The 22,130-nt window shown below is 39.2% G+C and overlaps 2 protein-coding genes across 5 annotated transcripts in view; one reads left to right on the forward strand and one right to left on the reverse strand.

The window, feature by feature from the left end:
* The window catches only part of LOC106870157 (uncharacterized), a 69,293-nt gene that overhangs the window by 45,255 nt on the left and 1,908 nt on the right, over positions 1 to 22,130 (reverse strand). Inside the window, exon 2 of one of the 4 annotated variants that reach the window (XM_089343564.1) lies at positions 18,369 to 18,469. The exons of the other annotated variants lie outside the window; for them this stretch is intronic. The gene's annotated coding sequence lies outside the window, so the exon portion shown is untranslated. The remainder of the gene's footprint in view (positions 1 to 18,368; positions 18,470 to 22,130) is intronic. 4 annotated transcript variants of the gene reach the window in all.
* LOC106868389 (uncharacterized) lies at positions 1,180 to 21,382 on the forward strand. Its single transcript, XM_089343567.1, has 16 exons — positions 1,180 to 1,566; positions 4,997 to 5,285; positions 5,989 to 6,546; positions 9,309 to 9,433; positions 9,872 to 10,106; positions 11,422 to 11,505; positions 11,760 to 11,881; positions 12,958 to 13,192; positions 14,727 to 14,810; positions 16,093 to 16,217; positions 16,988 to 17,222; positions 18,273 to 18,356; positions 18,583 to 18,704; positions 19,343 to 19,577; positions 20,390 to 20,473; positions 21,163 to 21,382. Exons 1-16 carry the CDS (start codon positions 1,339 to 1,341, stop codon positions 21,267 to 21,269), a joined length of 2,952 nt encoding a protein of 983 aa, XP_089199693.1. The 5' UTR covers positions 1,180 to 1,338; the 3' UTR covers positions 21,270 to 21,382.

Here is a 22,130-nt window from a genome sequence, read left to right on the forward strand (position 1 = left end):
AACCACTGGGCCATTGCGCCTCCCAGCTGTTCACTACCAGTGAACTAAGGTAACAGCTCTTATTTTTCGAGCACCTTCCGGAGTATTTGAGCGATTCCAAGCAGTGCTGTTTTCTGCAAGTGCTCCACCCTTATTGCAGCCCCTATTTGTTCCATGAACTCGAGATTTTTACTCACTGTTCCTAGGGCTCCGATAATTATTGGTACCACTACCACCTTTTTCATCGACCACAACTGCTTTACCTCCCAAGCTAACCTGTCATATGTATCGACTTTTCTTTCTTCCTTATCGCATACCTTGTTGTCAGCTGACCATGCTATATCTATGATCCAGCATAGTTTACTTTCTTTCTCAATTAACACTATGTCTGGCTTCCTATTTTCTATCTCATGGTTGCACTGAATCATAAAATCCCACAGGATCTTTGCATTATCATTTTCGATGATGTCTTCGGGTTTGTGGTCGTAAGAGATGCCACGTGGTGCATGAAAGACTAGCAGGCCAATTGAATGAGCGTGTCCAGAACGATACAGTCCCCGCGTGGATGGTGACTGGGAGGACAACATTTATTACGAAAGATAGAAGAAAGGGGAATATTGTGGGAAACTGCCGTCCCACAGAATGCCTAGACATAATCTGGGAGATACTCACTGGAATATGTGCGGTAAAGAATACACTTTTCTGGCACAGGAAGAAACGTAACCAAGGAAACAAAAAAGATGTAGGAGGGGTTCTCAGCGTACCAAGGATCACTTGGTCTTCGAAATTATTTTTGCAAACAAAATTAGTAAATAATCAAATTTAATTGAAACATTAAGTGTAGATAAGTGGTGAGATAAGATTAGGAAAAAAAAAAAGAAAAAAAAAGGAAGGTCTAGAGAAGGAAGAAGAAGTCAAGGAGAGTGGGGGGTGATGGTGAGTTGAAGAGGTTTTTGTGTCACGCATTTTCTATTTGAAATCTGTATTTGGAAAAATTCTTCTGGAATTTCCAAAGTTCATTTGTCATTGGTTGATTTTTTAAACCAGTTGGATTACTGTGTGTGTGTGTGTGTGTGTGTGTGTGTGTATGTGTGTGTGTGTGTGTGTGTGTGTGTGTGTGTGTGTGTGCGTGCAAACCTACGCAGTAGACATTCTGGTATGTACAATTATATAAAGTACTATCACATATGTGTCACTACATTTTGTTATTTCTAACCTCCACCACTCTTTTCATTTCCGAGAAAATTTCTTCTCATATAAAAGAGTGAAGTTGAGGAGAGGATTCCAAACGATTAGTTTAGGATCGAGGGCAGCTGTCTGAATTTTATCGTTTAAGGAGAGGCGAAAACATTTCCAACAATGTCCATCAAATATCTTCTGTTTGTGGGCATTTGTCTTGGCATTGCCAGACACGTCTATGCCGTAGATTTGACCCTGAAACCTGGTGAGACCAGTAATGCTGTAATCGATGCAACCATAAGAAGAATCAGAACGAAATGTATTCTGGTACAAGACTATTATTTCCTGAGACGGTTAGCAGAGGCCCAGACGAAGTCTATCGCAGCAACAACGGGTGGAATATGGAGGGCAAGTACAAGATATGCTAATATACACACAAGCACACACTCACAAACATACATACATACATACATAGATATTAATCCCAGATGTGATTCCAGATTGAAGATGTATTGGGTGTATGCGTTTGTGTGCTTTGCGTGCACATGTGTGTGTGTGTGTATAACTATAAGAACTATATATATATATGTATTTGAGCGAACAAGCATCCTGTCTTCTCCCCTTCTTACTAAAACCTTCGTCTTTGCTAAGTTTATATGAAGACTTCTCAAGTCAAAGTTTAGCTTCTACGCTCAGAATTTCCTCTTTAATTTCCCTATTAATTCAGCTACGAGAACTAAATCATCAACATATTGGAATCGCAGTAGTTGACCGATCTTAAATCTCTCTCTGATGCCCTTTAGAAATATGAGAAAAGGAGGGGCTAAGGACAGAACCTTGAATAGTCTCCGGCCTGCATACTAAATTCGTTACCAAATTCATTGTTGTCTCTCACTTCACTTACTACATCTATCTACATGGTTTGTATAATTCCCACAAGCCATTCATCAATGCCTAGTTTCTTAAGTGGCCATCAGATTACAGTAACACTCAGTCAAATGCCTTCCCCAAGTCAACGAATGCCAGAAATAGTGGTTTATTCTTAGCCAAGCATTTCTCCTGCAGTTGCTTCACTAGTAGGATTACATCTGTGGTATACCTCTTCTGGCAACAAAGCTAAACTGCATCTCGTGCTGGTCTACTCCATCATAGATCAATTGGGTTATGACTCTCTTTGTGATCTTCATACCTTGATCCAGTGGTGCGATTCTTCTATGGTTTCCTCTCTCTAAGGCATCTGCTTTGCCTTTGTAGCACTTTACAAGATATTGCTACGTCAGTCATTGGGTATTACAACTTCTTGTATAAGTTGATTAACTATCTGGGTAATAATCGTATAATCATATACCCTACCTCATTTAGACATTTTGAACATCTCTGCAATTATCCCTAGCAGACTTTCAGCTTTCCTATTCCTCGTGTCTCTGATCATCTTCACTACTTTGCTGCTGTCTATTTCTAACCCTGTAACAAAATCTTCATTTTTGACAAAATTTAAACATTGCCAGGGAGCTTCTTTCACTGAAAATCCGTACATATATAAAAGGCAAGATATATGTGTGTGTGTGTGTGTGTGTGTGTGTGTGTGTGTGTGTGTGTGTGTGTGTGTGTGTGTGTGTGTGTGTGTGTGTGTGTGTGTGTGTGTGTGTGTGTGTGTGTGTGTGTGTGTGTGTGTGTGTGTGTGTGTGTGTGTGTGTGTGTGTGTGTGTGTGTGTGTGTGTGTGTGTGTGTGTGTGTGTGTGTGTGCGTGTGTGTGTGCGTGTGTGTGTGTGCGTGTGTGCGTGTGTGTGCACCGTCATAATTTTCAGGAAAATAGATATTTTTTAGGGAAATTTCACACAAACGCCTTTCATAAATTATGATTAGAAAGAAATTTGTGGGGAAAATTTTGTCCCAAGGTGGTGGGGAGGGGAGTTTCGAAAAAATGGAGTTTGGATCCGGAAAACCATATAAGTTGCAGCCGCTCCGTTTTGACGGGGATTTTCGCCATTTCTTTTTAACCCCAATCTTCGAAATGATGGGGAGGGGCATCTTTTTTTATGAAAAAAAAAAAAGGTTTTGAAAATGTTTTTGTAGAACCCGCATCCTCATCATTCCATTCCGGACCGATTTTGACCAATTTATTTAGCATTTCAAAGCCATGGCTGGAGCCTTTACTTTTTTACTTGTTTCAGTCATTTGACTGCGGCCATGCTGGAGCACCGCCTTTTAGTCGAGCAAATCGACCCCAGGATTTATTCTTTGTAAGCCTAGTACTTATTCTATCGTTCTCTTTTGCCGAACCGCTAAGTTATGGGGACGTAAACACACCCCCATCGGTTGTCAATCGATGTTGGGGGGGGGGGGGCAAACACAGACACACAAACATACACACGCACACATATATATATATATATATATATATAATATATATATATATACATATATACGACGGGCTTCTTTCAGTTTCCGTCTACCAAATCCACTCACAAGGCTTTGGTCGGCCCGAGGCTATAGTAGAAGACACTTGCCCAAGGTGCCACGCAGTGGGACTGAGCCCGGAACCATGTGGTTGGTAAGCAAGCTACTTACCACACAGTCACTCCTACGCCTTTACAGTAAAAAAATATTTTTAAAATTGTTAATATTTCTCTACGATTCCCCACTTGATTGTATATGATGTGCCACTGGTCTTCAAACTCCAAACATTGTTAGCCAACTTAATGAATTTCCTTTTGTCGATGTTACTTTCTTCTTTCCAGCATATCCGTTCAGCAAATGAGCCAGGGCTCAGTAAAGATAGTAATCCGATGGTGCAAAGCCTGGACTGTAGGTGTAGTGTGGGAGCACTTCCAGCCCCTCAAGTTCCTCACTTGGTCACATTGGTAGCATCTGCTAGGGGCATTGCCATGTGATAAGAATTCACGTCCCTGATTGATCATTGCCATGTAGCACGCTTTCAAAGCATCATATACTCGCTGCAGGTGTTGAACAGAAGGCTAATTGTTCATAGTGGGACAAGCTCAAAGTGCCACACCTCCTCGAAATCCAACCAAACATACAACGAGACCTTTTATTAAAACCACCTTGTTTGACAACAGGTTCTGAAGCCTGGCTGGTATGAAGCCGCTAATTTCTCTCATTAGGGTTACGAAACAGATCCATTTTCCATCCTCAGTTACAAGTTTATACCAAAACTTGGCATCTCCAGGAATTGTCAGCACTTGTTTGCAAATCTTCGTGATTGCACCTGATTGTTGGTCAATTCATAAGAAAATACTTGACTGCATCTGTTCAGAAAGCCGAACTTACAGAGATGTCGACTGATGATGCTTTGTGATGGACTAAGTCCTACGGACAATGTACAAGTGCTTATGCTTGCCCGTTGGTCAGCCGTTTCAAGTAAGGCCTCATCTTCCAAAGCAAAATGTCTCCCTAAGTCTTCGAGACTACTGTCACATTCCTTGAGATAGCTTTTGCCACTGCTCTTGCATTCAACCCTACTTTTCACATATTACGTAAAATGGTTCTAATTGCAAATTTTTTCGCCATCCATTATCACAGATGCAAAACAACATGGAGATACAGGTTATCAAAATCATCAGTGAAAATTCGAAACCGTTTCGACTCAACCTCTGCGTGTGTTTATACATACATTATATATATAGATATATATATATATATATATTTATAAAGTACACCTTACTGTTATAAAAGAAGGGCATATATATACATATATATATATATATGTATATATATATATCCCCGTTTTAATAACAGTAAGATGTAATTTGAGGTAGATTTATTTGCTATTTCTAACAGGTCAGCACATAAATGCTTTTGTCCTTTGTTTTCGCAGGTAACCTACAACCAATTGACAACCGTCAAAAATGCTTGCAAGAATATGCTCAAAGCAAATTGCAGTAAAGTCCAAACTGACTTCGGTGTTGATGTGTCGACCGCAACAATGTCTGACCTAGAAAAACCTTTACATTCTGCATTGGTAATGAGCTTGTTTATCTTAAACTTAAGAACGTCAATCCCGGTCAGCATTGAACTGCAGGCAGATTTCTGGAAGCAGCATATCACGTCAAATGGCCAGAAGCTTTTCTTCAGACGCTTAGCAAATAAATTAGAACAGAGGAATGGTAAGTAAAGATATTGTTTAGATTTCTATGATAGATATTTGTCATGGAGAGAAGGACCAGGCATTGAGGTACAAATAACAAAGTTATTCCGAATCTGATCACACAATGTAACATTTTGGGCAAGTAAATGTCTTTGAGAATAGCTTCTGGAAATGGAATTTGTGAGATGGAAACTGTGGCACAGCGTACGGGATGCCAAGCATTCAAGTCCGCCGGTGCAGTCCAATTAAAGAATATATATAAAAATATATATTCAGTATTTGCAAAAACAGTAAAGTTCCATCTATTTTAAGCGATGGCCACATCTTTATGTACCTGCTTTCATCCAAAAATATCACATGGCCAGACCAACACAGATCTCTCTTTTCCACAACTCATGTCTCTTCTCCTTCCGCAAGTTCTATCCATTTTAGACGACTCCTTTTCTTTATGCAACAGTCTTCATCCATGTACATCACATGTCCAAACTAACAAAGTCCCCTCTTTCCCACATGCAGCATTGCTCTTCATCTACAAAAATCTTACAATCTGCATCTTTATGCAGAGAGATCTTTTGTTGCCAGCAAGTATAATGGCTCTCTGAACTTTCTCCGTCCTATTTTTATTCTAGCAGTTATAATTTGATAACAATCAAATGCATAAATTTAATAATTTAATATTTACAGATTCATAAACATAAGTTTGATTTTAAATATATTTCCAGATTGCGCCAGTGCCCAGATCGACCTTGTTTTCCTTATTGATTCATCCGGAAGTGTTGAAAAGCCTGACTTTGAGAAGACAAAAACTTTCTTGAAAAATATTGTGTATAACCTAGACATTAGTCCAGAAAAGACACGTGTTGCAGTGATTAGATTTGCAGATACACCTAACGTATCATTTTTCTTAGGAGACCACAATACGAACTTTGCAGTAAGAAATGCTATTGACGCTATCATTTACGATGGTACTGGTACTGCTACGGACACTGCTCTTGACAAAGCACGTACCAGTGTCTTCACAAATACAAGAAAATCTGTTGCTTCCAAAGTTTTAGTTTTGGTGACTGATGGAAAGTCAAATAATGAAAATGAAACAATAGCGGCGGCTGAAAAACTGAAAGATGATGGCGTCACTATATTTACGATTGGAGTTGTCAATCCAAAAGTGTCCGAGTTAATTGCAGCAGCAAGTGAACCCAGTTGTACACATTTCATCAACTTGAAAGATTATAATGAAATTGGTTTTATTGTGAAAGAAATTGAATCTGATTCTTGTAAAGGTAAGTCTGACGTCTAATAATTGTCATTATCCGTTTACATAAAATTTCAAAGTGATAATTTTTGTAATATTTGTGGTTTGAGACATTTGAGTGTCACTTCATAAGAATTGCATTAAATTGGTGATCTTAAATTTTCTCTGGCAATGTCCCACTCAAATCTCTAAAACGGGAAAAATTACGTAAATTTTCACTTCGAATTTTTACGTATGTATGTATGTATGTATGTATGTATGTATGTATGTATGTATGTGTATGTCTATGCGCGTGTGCGTGCGTGTTGTGGGGGAGTCTGTGTGTGTAATAGAGTCCGTTGAGATGATTTGGAAATATAACATCAAATAACCTAACGTTATGTCTTTTCTACTTCCCTGATGAGACTTTGCCCGATATAATGATTAATTACTGGAATTGAGTGGAGGCGCAATGGCCCAGTGGTTCGGGCAGCGGACTCGCGGTCATAAGATCGCGGTTTCGATTCCCAGACCAGGCGTTGTGCGTGTTTATTGAGCAAAAACACGTAAAGCTCCACGAGGCTCCGGCAGGGGATGGTGGCGAACCCTGCTGTACTCTTTCACCACAACTTTCTCTCACTCTTACTTCCTGTTTCTGTTGTGCCTGTAATTCAAAGGGTCAGCCTTGTCACACTGTGTCACGATGAATATCCCCGAGAACTACGTTAAGGGTACACGTGTCTGTGGAGTGCTCAGCCACTTTCACGTTAATTTCACGAGCAGGCTGTTCCGTTGATCGGATCAACTGGAACCCTAGTCGTCGCAACCGACGGAGTGCCAACAACTGGAGTTGAATCTTTTGAGCAAAATCGAAACAACTGTAAAAGAATATGTTGAATTTTTGCGGTTAATAAATTATATTAATGCTACATATCCATTTTCTGATCTTTAATTTGAATATTTTAAACCAAGATTGATACTTTAACCTCTTATTTTATGAATATTACTATTCACAAAAAATAACAGGCAATGAACCTGTAATTCATTGGATATTTTTATCCCTTACTGAGGCTATTTAAATCTCTCTCTCTCTCTCTCTCTATCTCTCTCTCTCTCTCTCTCTATATATATATATATAGACCAATTAGATGGACAACGTGAATCACGTAGGTAAAGTAAATGTTAGAGGTAATGATTGACAATTGTAAGCACCTGTGTATGCCAGCTTGTGGTCGGGGTGAATGAATAAACTGTAAATGCAAAAATAAAAACAAAAACACAAAGGATTCTGCGGTACACGTGTTTCAAGCTTTATAGTTGTTACATCAGTGTATAATTGACAATATAAAGCTACCTTCAGCCGCAAATGTATTCTCTCCCAAGAATTATATCACATAGGCGTTAAAGGAGGAAGAAAGATGGGATGTAAGAAGTGAGGTTCCGTTTGGTATTTTGCATTGTACTATACCTCGTAGAATTCTTAATTTGATATATTTATACATAATTTCCTCGGTACTCCGGAATCCGTCCATACCTTGCCACAATTCAGTGTGTAGTGTTAAGTTGGTGGTTAAAAAAAATATAATAAAATAACATAACAAAAATGAAATAATAATATAAAATAAAAAATAGGAATATAAAATACTAAGAAGAAAAGAAAAAATAATACACAGATATTCATACAAAAATAAAACTAAAATAAAATAAAACATAAAAGGAGTCAAATCGGTGGGGTGGGTAATATATATACATATATATATATATATATATATATATATATATAAAATGCGGCGAGATGCGTAGCAGTATTTCGTCTGCCGTTACATTCTGAGTTCAAATTCCGCCGAGGTCGACTTCGCCCTTCATCCTTTCGGGTCGATTAAATAAGTACCAGTTACGCACTGGGGCCGATGTAATTGACTTAATCCGTTTGTCTGTCCTTGTTTGTCCTCTCTATGTTTAGCCCTCTGTGGGAAATAAAGAAATATATATATATATATATATATGTTCATATGATGATATCTCCACAATGTGTTGATGATGAGAAAAACATGTAATCGCTACCAATATAGCAAGAGATTTATCCGCAAAAAGTCTAAATTAGACTCCTTAAGGATCGTTCTCCTTGGTTATATATCCAAAATTTAAATTTAAAAGAGTTTTGACGCTAATATCCATTATTATTGAAATTTATTCCTATGTCAACATTTCTGTATAAGGCTACATTTAACTGTCAAATATATATATATATATATAAAAATATGTGACACTTATTCAGTAGCCATGATAAAACTCCGAGTTGGATAACTGAAGAGATGACCGGAACGAAACACCACCCGGGCATCGGAAACTCGGAGTTTTATCATGGCTACTGAATAAGTGTCACATATTTTTACAGATACATTCCTCTATTTGCATAATATCGAGGTTTCTTTCTTTCTTTTGTTGCCACTCCTGCCAAATATGTATGTATGTATATATATATATATATATATATATATATATGGTAAGGAATTGTCAATTAATTAATAATTAACAATTGTATATATATATATATATATATATATATATATATATATATATATATAAACGTGTACAGTTTTGCCCCTATGCATGCATATACATGCAATACATCCCCTCGCAGGGCTTCTAAAAGCCAGTTCTATCATGATGAGCAGGTTTTCATAAACTTGTATCCCCAGGCACCCCTGTCCTTTGCCATTTCCTCTATGGGGCACTTACATTTATATTATATTTTATTTTGTTTAATTGCTATGCTGTGCCTTCCTAAACGTCACTGTCTATTTCCAGCTCCGACCGTTGTTCAAAAAGAAACTCCGCTACTCAATATCGCCATTCCAAAAACTAACGAGACAAAACAACAAGTCCTGCAGATCACCAACACGACTAAGTCCACCTTGGGTACAACAGTTCTGGTAAGACGAATATTCTAAGAACAATATATACTGAATTGTGTTTTTCTGTTTTTGTGGATGATTGGGAAAGAAGGGACAGTACCCATAAACCTCTTGGTCCTTCCAGGACTCGTTGGTCACATTCTTAATATTGATTTTGGGACATTTATGACTACAAGATAAATGTGGGCAATGGAGGGAATTCTGAAGAGTGGGTTCACATTGGCGGGGAGAAAGGACTGGAAATAGCTAGTTCTGAGAAGACAATGTTGTAGTAACGGTAGAATAGATAATAGGAGGAGACAGTGGGTTTATGGAACAAAGTTTGGACACCATCGCTAAAGGAATCAGTCAGATCAAATCAGGGACACCGTACATGTTACACCGTTTTTGTTATCTCCAGGTCAGTGTCCAGTTTGATGCGGTCACCCTGTATATTATATCTGTTATTTTCTCCAGGTGAAGGTCCAATGTGGTGTGGTCACTGTGTACGCTTCATTTCAAAACAGTTATCCTAATGAAGCCAACTACGACTACAAGACTTCGGCAACTGACGATCAGCCAGGGAAATTATTTGTTGATCAAGTATCGAACCTTCGTAAGCTGGTCCTCAATGTCCTTTCCCAGAAACGATTCGATCTCAGTTCCTCAGCTTGTAGCAATCCTTCCTATGACATCAGCATCAACCCAACAGGTAAGCTAATTCGTTTTCTTTTAAACATTGTTCTATAACCATTGTGGGGGCGCAATGGCCCAGTGGTTAGGGCAGCGGACTCGCGGTCATAGGATCGCGGTTTCGATTCCCAGACCGGGCGCTGTGAGTGTTTATTGAGCGAAAACACCTAAAGCACCACGAGGCTCCGGCAGGGGATGGTGGCGAACCCTGCTGTACTCTTCCACCACAACTTTCTCTCACTCTTACTTCCTGTTTCTGTTGTGCCTGTAATTCAAAGGGTCAGCCTTGTCACACTGTGTCACACTGAATATCCCCGAGAACTACGTTAAGGGTACATGTGTCTGTGGAGTGCTCAGCCACTTGCACGTTAATTTCACGAGCAGGCTGTTCCGTTGATCGGATCAACTGGAACCCTCGTCGTCGTAAGCGACGGAGTGCCAACAGCTATAACCATTATATCATTATACCTTTAAAGTCGGGACAGTGGATTATGGAATAATCAGAACCCTTTAGCATTTAAACTGGCCATATGCAGATCTGGTCTCTTACACCTACCCTACAATGTCATTCTAAAAATATACAATTACATTATCGAAATCTCAAAGCTTTGGGATATTGCAGGATTAATTCGAAGCGATATGAATAAATAAATGTGATATTTGACAGAACAATCTGAATGCTAAGGGGTTAAAGTCACTCAACATGAATACAACAAAGCCAAATGTCTGCATGTTCAACTAGAAAATAAAGCGAGCCGGGCCTACAGGAACAGACCACTAAATAGATTCCAATCAGTTAGAGCGGACAACATTTGTCACACTTGGACAATAGACGTATTAACACCTCTTAAGATTAATGGAAATTGAATTAAACAATTTTGTATGTTTTTTTAAATGACTAAAACATCTTTCGATGATGTAATTGTTGTTGTTCCATCTAGTGGAGCCCTTCCCTCTGGATTTATTCACCAATCTCGTTTTCAAAGTTTGGTTGTGAAGTTCAACCCACACGACCAAAGCTATTTTTACTAAAACCTCAACACTACTACATCCCACCCACCAAAAAACTAGCAGTACCACTACTACAACCAGCGCTCCTATCACCACGACTAACACTGCCACTAACAGCCCAAACGACAACCACCACCACTACTCTACAGAACACACGCACATGTACACACACACAGTAATATATACATACATACATACATATATACATACATACATATATATATATATATATATATATATATAACCATGGTTAGATGTTCTCACTACCAGCCAATGGAAGTTCTATCTATTCCTCTTTTAACCGGTGTCTTTTTCTCTTACAGCACCCCGAGTTGAAGCGGCTTGCGTCGTGAAACAGGTCAACAGCTCATGTACTGCAAAGCAACTTGATTCTGCATGTTACAGCAGTAAGTACTTACAAGTTTTTAGCCCCTAAACATCACCTTCTCCTTCGGTATTGTTACGGGAACACGTTAATCCAGAGGTCCACAAGTTCACAACCTATGTCAGCAGAGCTTTGGTTATGCAAAACAAAAAAAAAAAAAAATGTTCTTGGTGACAGTACTTGGAATGTCTCTGTGTGTTTGTATGTGTGTGTGTGTGTGTGTGTGTATTTATAACATTTTACGCCTTCGTTATAAATGATGTATTCCGATTGTAGCGAAACCTGTTACTGGTGAACTCAGCCAATTGTTTAATAACAGTATTCCCAAGGATGACCAAATACAAGAACAAGTTTTGGAAATCAGCAACAGTACAGATTCCTCAGGAAGTACGATTCTGGTAAGACGATTCTTCCTCAACATCAACTACATTTCTTTTCTATTTTATGGTCACGTGATTAGGCAACGCCAACTAATCTCGTCGCCTCACCGAAACTGGTCAGCTGCATATAACTTAGGTTCTGTTTGTGTCTGTTTAAGATAAAGGATTCGAGTGTATGGGGTCAACAGGGGAACTGTGAGGGTGAGATCCAAAATAGGTGAGATTGGTGGGTCTGAAATCTTCGGAGGAGACGAGATACGGCTGAACCTTACGCTGGATGTCATAGTGGTAACCCTTGAAGAGGGAGTAGGATTTAAGATGTTGGAGAAGATGATGTGTTAACGATTGTCTCCACATCGTTTGAGTTGATGTAATTGTGGGTAATAGGTCCATAATTGTTAAAGGCTAAAGAAATGGCATTCCCAGAAATCAGGATTGATTCCTGTTGAGAGAGAACAATTTGGAAATTCAGTAATGTCAATGGGTAGCATTGGGGTATAATGTTTGAGGGTAATAGAAGGGATATTGTCTGGGTCAGATTGTATATATGTGGGAAGATTTCTGGATCAGGCTGTATATTTCTGGGAAGATTTCTGGATCAGACTGCATATTTCTGGGAAGATTTCTGGATCAGATTGTATATTTGTGGGAAGATTTCTGGACCAGGCTGTATATTTGTGGGAAGATTTCTTGATCAGACTGTATTTGTGGGAAGATTTCTGGATCAGACTGTACATTTGTGGGAAGATTTCTGGGCCAGACTGTGTATTTGTGGGAAGATTTCTGGATCAGACTGTATATTTGTGGGAAGATTTCTGGATCAGACTGTATATTTGTGGGAAGATTTCTGGATCAGACTGTATATTTGTGGGAAGATTTCTGGATCAGACTGTATATTTGTGGGAAGATTTCTGGACCAGACTGTATATTTGTGGGAAGATTTCTGGACCAGACTGTATATATGTGGGAAGATTTCTGGATCAGATTGTATATTTGTGGGAAGATTTCTGGGTCAGACTGTATATTTGTGGGATGATATCTTTGTCCAGTGTCCGAGGTGACCATGTAACATATATATTTGCTGTTTTGACTAGGTGAGTTCCCGGTGTGCCGAGGTCACCGTGTACGGTGCCTATAACAACCGTTATCCTATTGAAGAAGACCATGTCTACAAAACTTATGCAACACATGGATCTCCAGGTAAAATAACTGTCAAGAGAGGATCACATATTGATAACCTTACATTGACAATCTTATCTAAGAAACAACGAGGCCTCAACTCTCCAGCTTGTGACCATCCCTCCTATGCAGTCAGCATCAAACCCAAAGGTAAGCAAATGGTTTCCCTTTCAAATGTTATTCTATATCTTGTAGTCATATAAGACTTAACGTGGAGGCGCAATGGCCCAGAGGTTAGGGCAGCGGATTCGCGGTCATAGGATCATGGTTTCGATTCCCAGACCGGGCGTTGTGAGTGTTTATTGAGCGAAAACAACCTAAAGCTCCACGAAGCTCCGGCAGGGGACGGTGGCGAACCCTGCTGTACTTTCACCACAACTTTCTCTCACTCTTTCTTCCTGTTTCTGTTGTGCCTGTAATTCAAAGGGTCAGCCTTGTCACGCTGTGTCACACTGAATATCCCCGAGAACTACGTTAAGGGTACACGTGTCTGTGGAGTGCTCAGCCACTTGCACGTTAATTTCACGAGCAGGCTGTTCCGTTGATCGGATCGACTGGAACCCTCGACGTCGTAAGCGACGGAGTGCCAACAACAAAGGTAGAGTAGAAGCGGTTGGGGTGGTGACCGGCACTGACGCCGACAGCAGCGGAGTTGGCATCAATAAGAACAACTGCGCCAGCAATGCATCCACCGATGACAACAGCATCGACAGCAATGGTAGCTGTGACGGCAATTACACCTCCAGTGACTGAAACAAATGCGGCAGAAACATGGGTATTGTTGGCGGTGACTGCGGCACCAGTCGCACCAGTGGCAGTAGCAACAGTGCCTCAAGCAATGTGTTCATCAGTGACAACAACATCGGCAGCGATAATGATAGCAACAGCAGCTGTAACATCACCATCATAAGGAAGCAGACACAGAAATACACCAGTTCTACAGGCGACCGTTTCAAGCATCGTCTCAGCAATAAAACCCTTACTTTAGGATACCACAGAGGTGCACCGTCAGTGAGTCTTACTGTCCGGCTTCTATCTATCTATCTACCTATTTATCTATCTATCTACCTATCTACCTATCTATCTACATATCTATCTATCTACCTATTTATCTATCTATCTATCTATCTATCTACCAAGGTTACCGTGGTCTTTTCCGTAGGCTTTTCTTTCCACGGCTAAGCTTAAACTGTCCTCCCCTCTTTTTACACGAGAACATTACTGTGATACACGATCCCTATTGATCGCTTTTATTTCATTTTATTTTATTTTATTTTTTTCCGATCCCTTTTGATCGAACTCCCTTTTTTCCTTCCTACGATCCCTTTTGATCGACACCCCGCAATTACTTTTTTTCCCTTTCCCCCTCCCAAAAAGAAAAGCTCTACATTGTATTCGACCCATCTTTGTTGAGCCCTGTGTGGTTAATAAAAGAAATGTATCTATCTATCTGTCTGTCTGTCGATCCGTCTGCCTATGTCCTACGTACCTTCCTATCTGCCGGCCTGACTGCCTGCCTGTCTGTTTGTCTGTCTATCTGTCTGTCTATCTGTCTGTCTATCTATCTACCCATCTACATACTTACCTACCTAACTGCCTGCTTACCTGCCTGCCAGCCTGTCGGTCTGTGTGTCTGCCTGCCTGTTTTTCTATCAATCTATCTACCATTTTCTCTTTCGCACAGATTCCACGCTTGAAGTGGTTTGCCATCGAAAACAAGATGAAAGACATTGTACTCCTGGTGAATCTGAGTCTAAATGTTCTACAAGTAAGTAATACAAACTTTTAATCTCTAAATAATTTCACCTCTTTTTGAGTGGTTCTACTTTGGTTTCTTTTCTCGCTACACACAATCCATTAATGTTAGATCTTTTCAGTTACCCACTTTTAACCCGCCACACGCTTTTGCGTGTCTTTACTAGAATCCATGATGTTAGCAACATTCAAGTGATGTCTCCAATCTATGTTGATTCCTGTCAAGTATTTCCAGTGTTTATAATACACAGAAGACAGAAATGGGTCTTTAGTGGAGACAAATCCACCACCAGGTACCGACAGGGATACGATCCTGTGCTTTTATTTGTGGGCAACCCCACTCTTAGTGACTAAATTAACAATAGAAACCAACAAAGGAGGCTTCAATGATGTCGCCTCATTTACAGGACATAGCAGCCAAATGTCCGTTTAAGTGTAGCTTATCTCAGTATATAGCGCATTAATTGTCCACGTTAGTGGTCGACGTTATTTTTTTAAAATGTACCTTAATCCCCTGAGACTGCAGATAATGTTTCTGAATCTCTTTGATTCTTCAGATGTGCTGGCCTCCTGATAATTAACGATATTAATTAATATATGACTAATTACCAGATTTTATAATAATATTTTATATATATATATATATATATATATATATATATATATATTAGTTTTAGGGAAAATAACCAAGTTTCAAGAACTCATCGATGAAAATCCACTAAAACTATATATATATTTTTTATATATATTTTAATCTATAAAGCTCAATTTAATTTTAATTTTTTATAAATTGATTTTAATTGAGTTTTTACCTGTAATTTTGGATTTTGTCCCTAATATTATAATATATATATAGGTAGATAGATAAAACTTACATCGATCATATAATAATATAAATAATATATAAATGTATGCTGCCTCCTGTACCCTAACCAACAAACAACTAACTGTATTCAGTTCGCTTCGAGACTAGCTGGTGGAACGACCTTGAAAGAAGCTGCACATAAAATTATGTGTTGCCTGTGGAACTGCCCATACTCTGTGCAGTGGAAACAAATGTAGGTCGTAATAACCTTCAAAATATGCTGTGTGAAATCGTAAAATAAAAGGAAAGAAATTTTGAGAATGAGCAAATCTCTATATTGTATATCGTTATAGATACTGCTAATAATCTCTCGTAGACACACACACGCACACACAAACACACACACACACACGTATGCAAACACAAGCACAGATGCCTGGATGTATGGCTGCCATGCTGTGCCTTCTTAAATGTCACTTTCTATTTCCAGCTCCGGCAGTTGTTCAAAAACACACTCAGTTACGCAATATCGCCATTCCAAAAACTAAAGAAACAAAACAAGAAGTCCTGCAGATCACCAACACGACAAAGTCCACCTTAGGAACAACAGTTATGGTAAGACGAATATTTTAGAACAATATATACTGAATTGCATTTTTCTATTTTTATGGATGAGTGAGAAAGCAGGGACAGCACCCATAAACCTCTCAGTCCTTCCAGGACTTGTTGGTCACATTCTTATTATTGATTTTGGGACATTTATGACTACAAGATAAATGTGGGCAATGGAGGGAATTCTAAAGAAGGGGTTGACATTGGATGGGGAGAAAGGATTGGGAATAGTGGTTAGTACAGGAAGAGTGAGGTTAAGACACAGGATGTGTGATGAGGAGAGCAAAGGTGGATGTGTCATGTTTGCCTTTGAGTTGCTGGTATGCAGGAAACTAATTCCGAGAAGACGATGTTGTAGTAACGGTAGAAGCAGCAATAGGAGACAGTGGGTTTATGGAACAAAGTTTGGAATCCTTTTCTAAATGAATCAGTCTAATGAAGTCAGGGATACCGTATATGTTATACCCCCTATGTTAAATTCAAATTACGACAAACGTAAATAAACAAACGAAGTTTGCTTTTAGAGGCGTTGAGATGTCTTAGAAAGTTAAAGTGATTTTTTAAATTCTCAGTCGCAGAATAATGCTAATAATATAGCCTGAACAGGATAAACTTCCCGTATTTTGCAGAGAAAAGTGTAGCCACCTACACTTTTCTCTGTAAAATAGGGGTAGTTTATCCTGTTCAGGTTATACCCCTTATGTTTTCCTCCAGGTGAGTATCCAATTTGGTACGGTCACTCTGTATGTTACATCTATTGTTGTTTTCTCCAGGTGAATGTCCAGTGTGGTGTGGTCACTGTGTACGCTTCATTTAACAACAGTTATCCCAATGAAGCCGATTACGACGACAAGACAGTGGCAACTGACCATCAGCCGGGAGAACTGTTTTTTGTGCAAGAATCAGAAGTCGAAATGTTTGTCTTAACTGTTCTTTCCAAGAAGCGATTTGATCTTAATTCCTCAGCCTGTGACAATCCTTCCTATGACATCAGCATCAACCCAACGGGTAAGCTACTTCGTTTTCTTTTAAACATTGTTTTATAATCTTTATATCTTTAAAGTAGAGGCGCAATGGCCCAGTGGATCGCGGTTTCGATTCCCAGACCGGACGTTGTGAGTGTTTATTGAGCGAAAACACCTAAAGCTCCACGAGGCTCCGGCAGGGGATGGTGGCGAACCCTGCTGTACTCTTTCACCACAACTTTCTCACTCTTACTTCCTGTTTCTGTTGTGCCTGTAATTCAAAGGGTCAGCCTTGTCACACTGTGTCACGCTGAATATCCCTGAGAACTACGTTAAATGTACACGTGTCTGTGGAGTGCTCAGCCACTTGCACGTTAATTTCACGAGTAGGCTGTTCCGTTGATCGGATCAACTGGAACCCTCGTCGTCGTAAGCGACGGAGTGCCAACAATATCTTTAAAGTAAAGACAGTAGATTACGGAATAATTAGTGGACCCTTTAGCATTTAAACTGGCCATATTCTGCCCAAATATCCCACCTGTTTTATGTTCAGACTGTCAGGATCCGGTCTCTTATGCCTACCCTACAATGTCATTCTAAAAATATACAATCAAATCATCGAAATCTCAAAGCTTTGGGATATTGCAGGATTAATTCGAAGCGATATGAATAAATAAATGTGATATTTGACAGAACAATCTGAATGCTAAAGGGTTAAAGTCACTCAACATGAATACAACAAAGTCAAATGTCTGTATGTTCAACTTGAAAATAAAGCGAGCCGGGCCTACAGGAACAGACCACTAAATAGATTCCAATCAGTTAGAGCGGACAACATTTGTCACACTTGGACAATAGACGTATTAACACCTCTTAAGATTAATGGAAATTGAATTAAACAATTTTGAGATCTTTACTGTTGAAAAGATCTCAAGGATCGAAACCGGTTCTCTAATGTTATTTATAAAAGTGTTTTAGCATTTTCTACTTTGTCTTTTTTCCATATATATATATAGCAAAATACATGTTTAGATGTGCTCACTACCAATGGAAGCTCTGTCTATTCCTGTTCTAACATCTGTCTTTTTCACAGAACCCGAACTTGAAGCGGCTTGCCTTGTAAAACAGGTCAACAGCTCATGTACTGCGAAGCAACTCGACTCTGCATGTTACGACAGTAAGTACTTACAAGATTTTAGCCCACAAACATCACTTTCACCTTCAGGATTGTTATTGGTACTCGTAATCCAGAGGGTCACAAGTCCACAACCTATGTCTGGAGACCTTTGGCTGTGCAAAAAAAAAAAAAAAAATTCTTTGTGTCAGTGCTATGAAGTGTGTGTGTTTGTGTATGTGTTTATATTATTTGCGCCTCCATTATAAACAAGGTTTTCTGTTTGCAGCGACACCCGTTGTTGGTGAAATCAGTCTCATGTATAATAACAGAATCCTCAAGAATGATGAGATACAAGAACAAGTTTTGGAAATTAGCAACAGTACGCATTCCTCCGGAAGTACGATTCTGGTAAGATGATCCTTCCTCGACATCAGCTACATTTCTTTTCTATTTTATGGTCACGTGATTCGTTACATGTGCTGATAAGTGTGGAGTCAACGCCAACGGACCTTGACGCCTCACCGAAACTAATCAGCTTCATACATCTGGGATACTGTCTGTGCCCGTTTTAGATAAAGGGTTCGAGTATATAGGGTCAATAGGGAAACTGTAAGGATGAGATCCAGAATGGGCGATGAGAAGAGGAGAGATTGGCGGGTTGGTAAACTTCGGAGGAGACGAGATACAGGTGAACCTTATTATGGAAGTTATATTAGTAACCCATGTAGAGGGAAAAAGATTTTTAAGATTCTGAAGAAGATGAAGTGTTAATGATTGCCTCCACATCGCGTTTGAGTTGTTTAGATCGTGGGAAATAGCCTCATAATTAGTGAGACTGAAGAGATGACATTCCCAGAAATCAGGATTGATTCCTGTTGAGAGAGAAAAATTTGGAAATTCAGTAAAGTCAACGGGTAGCATTGGGGTATAATGTTTAAAAGTGAAAAAAGGGATATTGTCCGGGCCAGACTGTCTATTTGTGGGAAGTTATTTTTGTCCAATGTTCGACGAGACTGTGTAACTTTTATCTTTGCTGTTCTGACCAGGTGAGTGCCAATTGTGCCGATGTCACCGTGTACGGTGCCTTTAACAACCTTTATCCTAATGAAGATCACCATGACTACAAAACTTCTGCAACTCATGGATCTCCAGGTAAAATAATTGCTTACAGAGAATCAAAAACTGATAATCTTGCACTGACCATCTTATCTAAGAGACAACAAGGCCTTGACTTATCGGATTGTGACAATCCCTCCCATACAGTCATCATCAATCCAAAAGGTAAGCAGTTTCCCTTTCAAATGTTATTCTATATCTTGTAGGCATTAAGTGTATACATACATATGTATATAGAGTCTGCTTGTTGTTGTTGGCTGCGTCTCGTGTTTCCGAGCTTGCAATCCAGTTCATTTTCCTGGGTGTTTGAATCGCAGATGGCTCCGCAATCCAAAGGTTGTATGAAACATACGGGGACATTGTGGACAAGGGATAGAAGGGGCTGGTTTGGGAAGGAGAAGGCGTTGCTTTCTCTCCCGTCTCTTGAGTTAGACTCTTGCGACTCGGGCTTTCTCGAAGTCCGCTGAATCCGTTTTGATGGTGTGTCTCCAGAAGGGTCTGTTTGTCGAGATATCCTCCCAGTGTGCGGGGTCGATGTTGGTGCTTTTCAAGGTTGATTTGAGTTAGTCTTTGTGCCGCCTCAAGGGGGCCCCACGAGGACGTTTTCCTTCAGACAGTTCACCGTAGAAACAGATCTTGGGAAGGCGGTGTTCAATGATCAGGGCTTCGATGCTCAGGAGACCTGATCTTTCAAGCACAGAGTTATCGGTGATGCGATCTTCCCAGTTGATGTTCAGGATAGAACAAAGTTTGGATTGATGGAAGCGCTCTAGTTTCTTCATGTCCTCACGGTAAACAGTTCAGGTTTCACATCCGTACAGCAGAGTGGATATCATAGAGTCTGCACATATAGTTTATATATATTTCCATGCAGTTAAATGTATGTCCGATCATAGGGTGACCAATGGTTTCGCATCCATATCTGTCTGTCTGTCAATATATTTTTTTTACCATTTTCCTGTCTTTCTTTTGTACAGATTCCAAACTTGAAGTGGTTTGCCATCGTAAACAAGATGAAAGGCAGTGTACTCCTGCAGAATCTAAGGCTAAATCTTCTGAAAGTAAGTAATACAAACTTTTAATCTCTAAATTTAACCTCTTTTCTAAGTGGTTTCTCTTTGGTTGGTGGTCTTACTGTATACGATCCATCAATGGCTCTTGTGTATCTTTACTGGAATCCATTCTGTTAGAAACATTCAGGAGATGTCCCTAGTCAGCTAAATAACTTAACATCTCCATTTAGTGATCCTTGTTGATTCTTCCATTTGAGTATTTCACGTGTTCATGAGATGCACAGAACGTAGAAGTCGGTTCGTAGTGGAGATTCACCCACCAACAGGTACCGACAGGGATACGATCCTGCGCTTGTCTTTGTGGGTAATCTCACTCTCAGTGACTGTTGTTGTTGGCACTCCGTCGCTTACGACGAGGCGTGTTCCAGTTGATCCGATCAACGGAACAGCCTGCTCGTGAAATTAACGTGCAAGTGGCTGAGCACTCCACAGGGTCAAGAATAAAAGAATAAAAGAATATACATATATATATATAAATTCACAGGAGAGGTTCTCTCAAGGTGAGTACTGGCATATTCAGTATTCTAACCTAACAATCCACGTTGAGTTGGATATAAAGCTTGCTTTTCGGTATCAATACTGCTTCTGTCACTTATAATTTCATATATATATGCATACACGCACACGCCTACACATATGAATATAATAAACGTATTTCCATCTTTTATATTTTTCAGCGTCCAGGACGTGTACATCAACAGCATCTGGTATGACAATCACTAAACAGCTTCCCATAAATGCATGGATTTATGCTGGACTCTTACTTGTTTGGCAAATGGCTTGATCAGAAACAGTGAGCAGCTATAAATGTTACCAATACCAATGAACTCTTATAGACTCACACAAACACATTCACCCATATATATATATATATATATATATATATATATATATATATACATACATATCTATCTCCCTATCCCTCTCTCTCTCTCTCTCCCTGTCCCTCTATATATACATATATATATATATATATATATATACTTTATTTAGAAGCAGCAGAAATATAACAAAAGACTGTTACTCGGAGTTTCCCGATGAACGGGAACGTGAAACTCCAAGTAACAGTCTTTTGTTATATTTCTGCTGCTTCTAAATAAAGCATATTACTCTACCTCTGGTATTTGAGTACACTTTTTTCCACCTTGTTGCACATTTTATGTGCTCACTCCGGTATATATATATATATATATATATATATATATACATATATATATATATATAAAGTTATACACACACATATACATACATACATACTTACATATATATGTATATGTGTGCGTGCGTATAGAAATAATTGAGATTCAGTTGAATTAGGTAATTAAGTTGAAGCACCAAGTCAGTGCAGTATTATCCGTACAACTCTAAGTGAGGTGACTAAAATCAAAATAAGAAACAGGATATCAAGAGGTGATGCAGTACGACCGTTTCAAGCGGCTCCATTTAATTTAACAATGCAATTATCACATCAATTTAAATGCATGACTATCCTCAGTTGCATAAATAAATAGAATTTTTAATCAGTTGGACACTTTAATATAATTTTACTCAAATTCTTTAATAGAGCAAGAAGAGGGAAAGAGTCCATGTTTCTACTAATGTAGTTAAGAATATACTACACTTCTAAGAACTGTATGAAGATTGT

This window comes from Octopus bimaculoides, chromosome 27 (genome assembly GCF_046866305.1).
Source record: "Octopus bimaculoides isolate indiv1 chromosome 27, ASM4686630v1, whole genome shotgun sequence".
In the NCBI taxonomy this organism is placed as follows: Eukaryota; Metazoa; Mollusca; class Cephalopoda; order Octopoda; family Octopodidae; genus Octopus; species Octopus bimaculoides.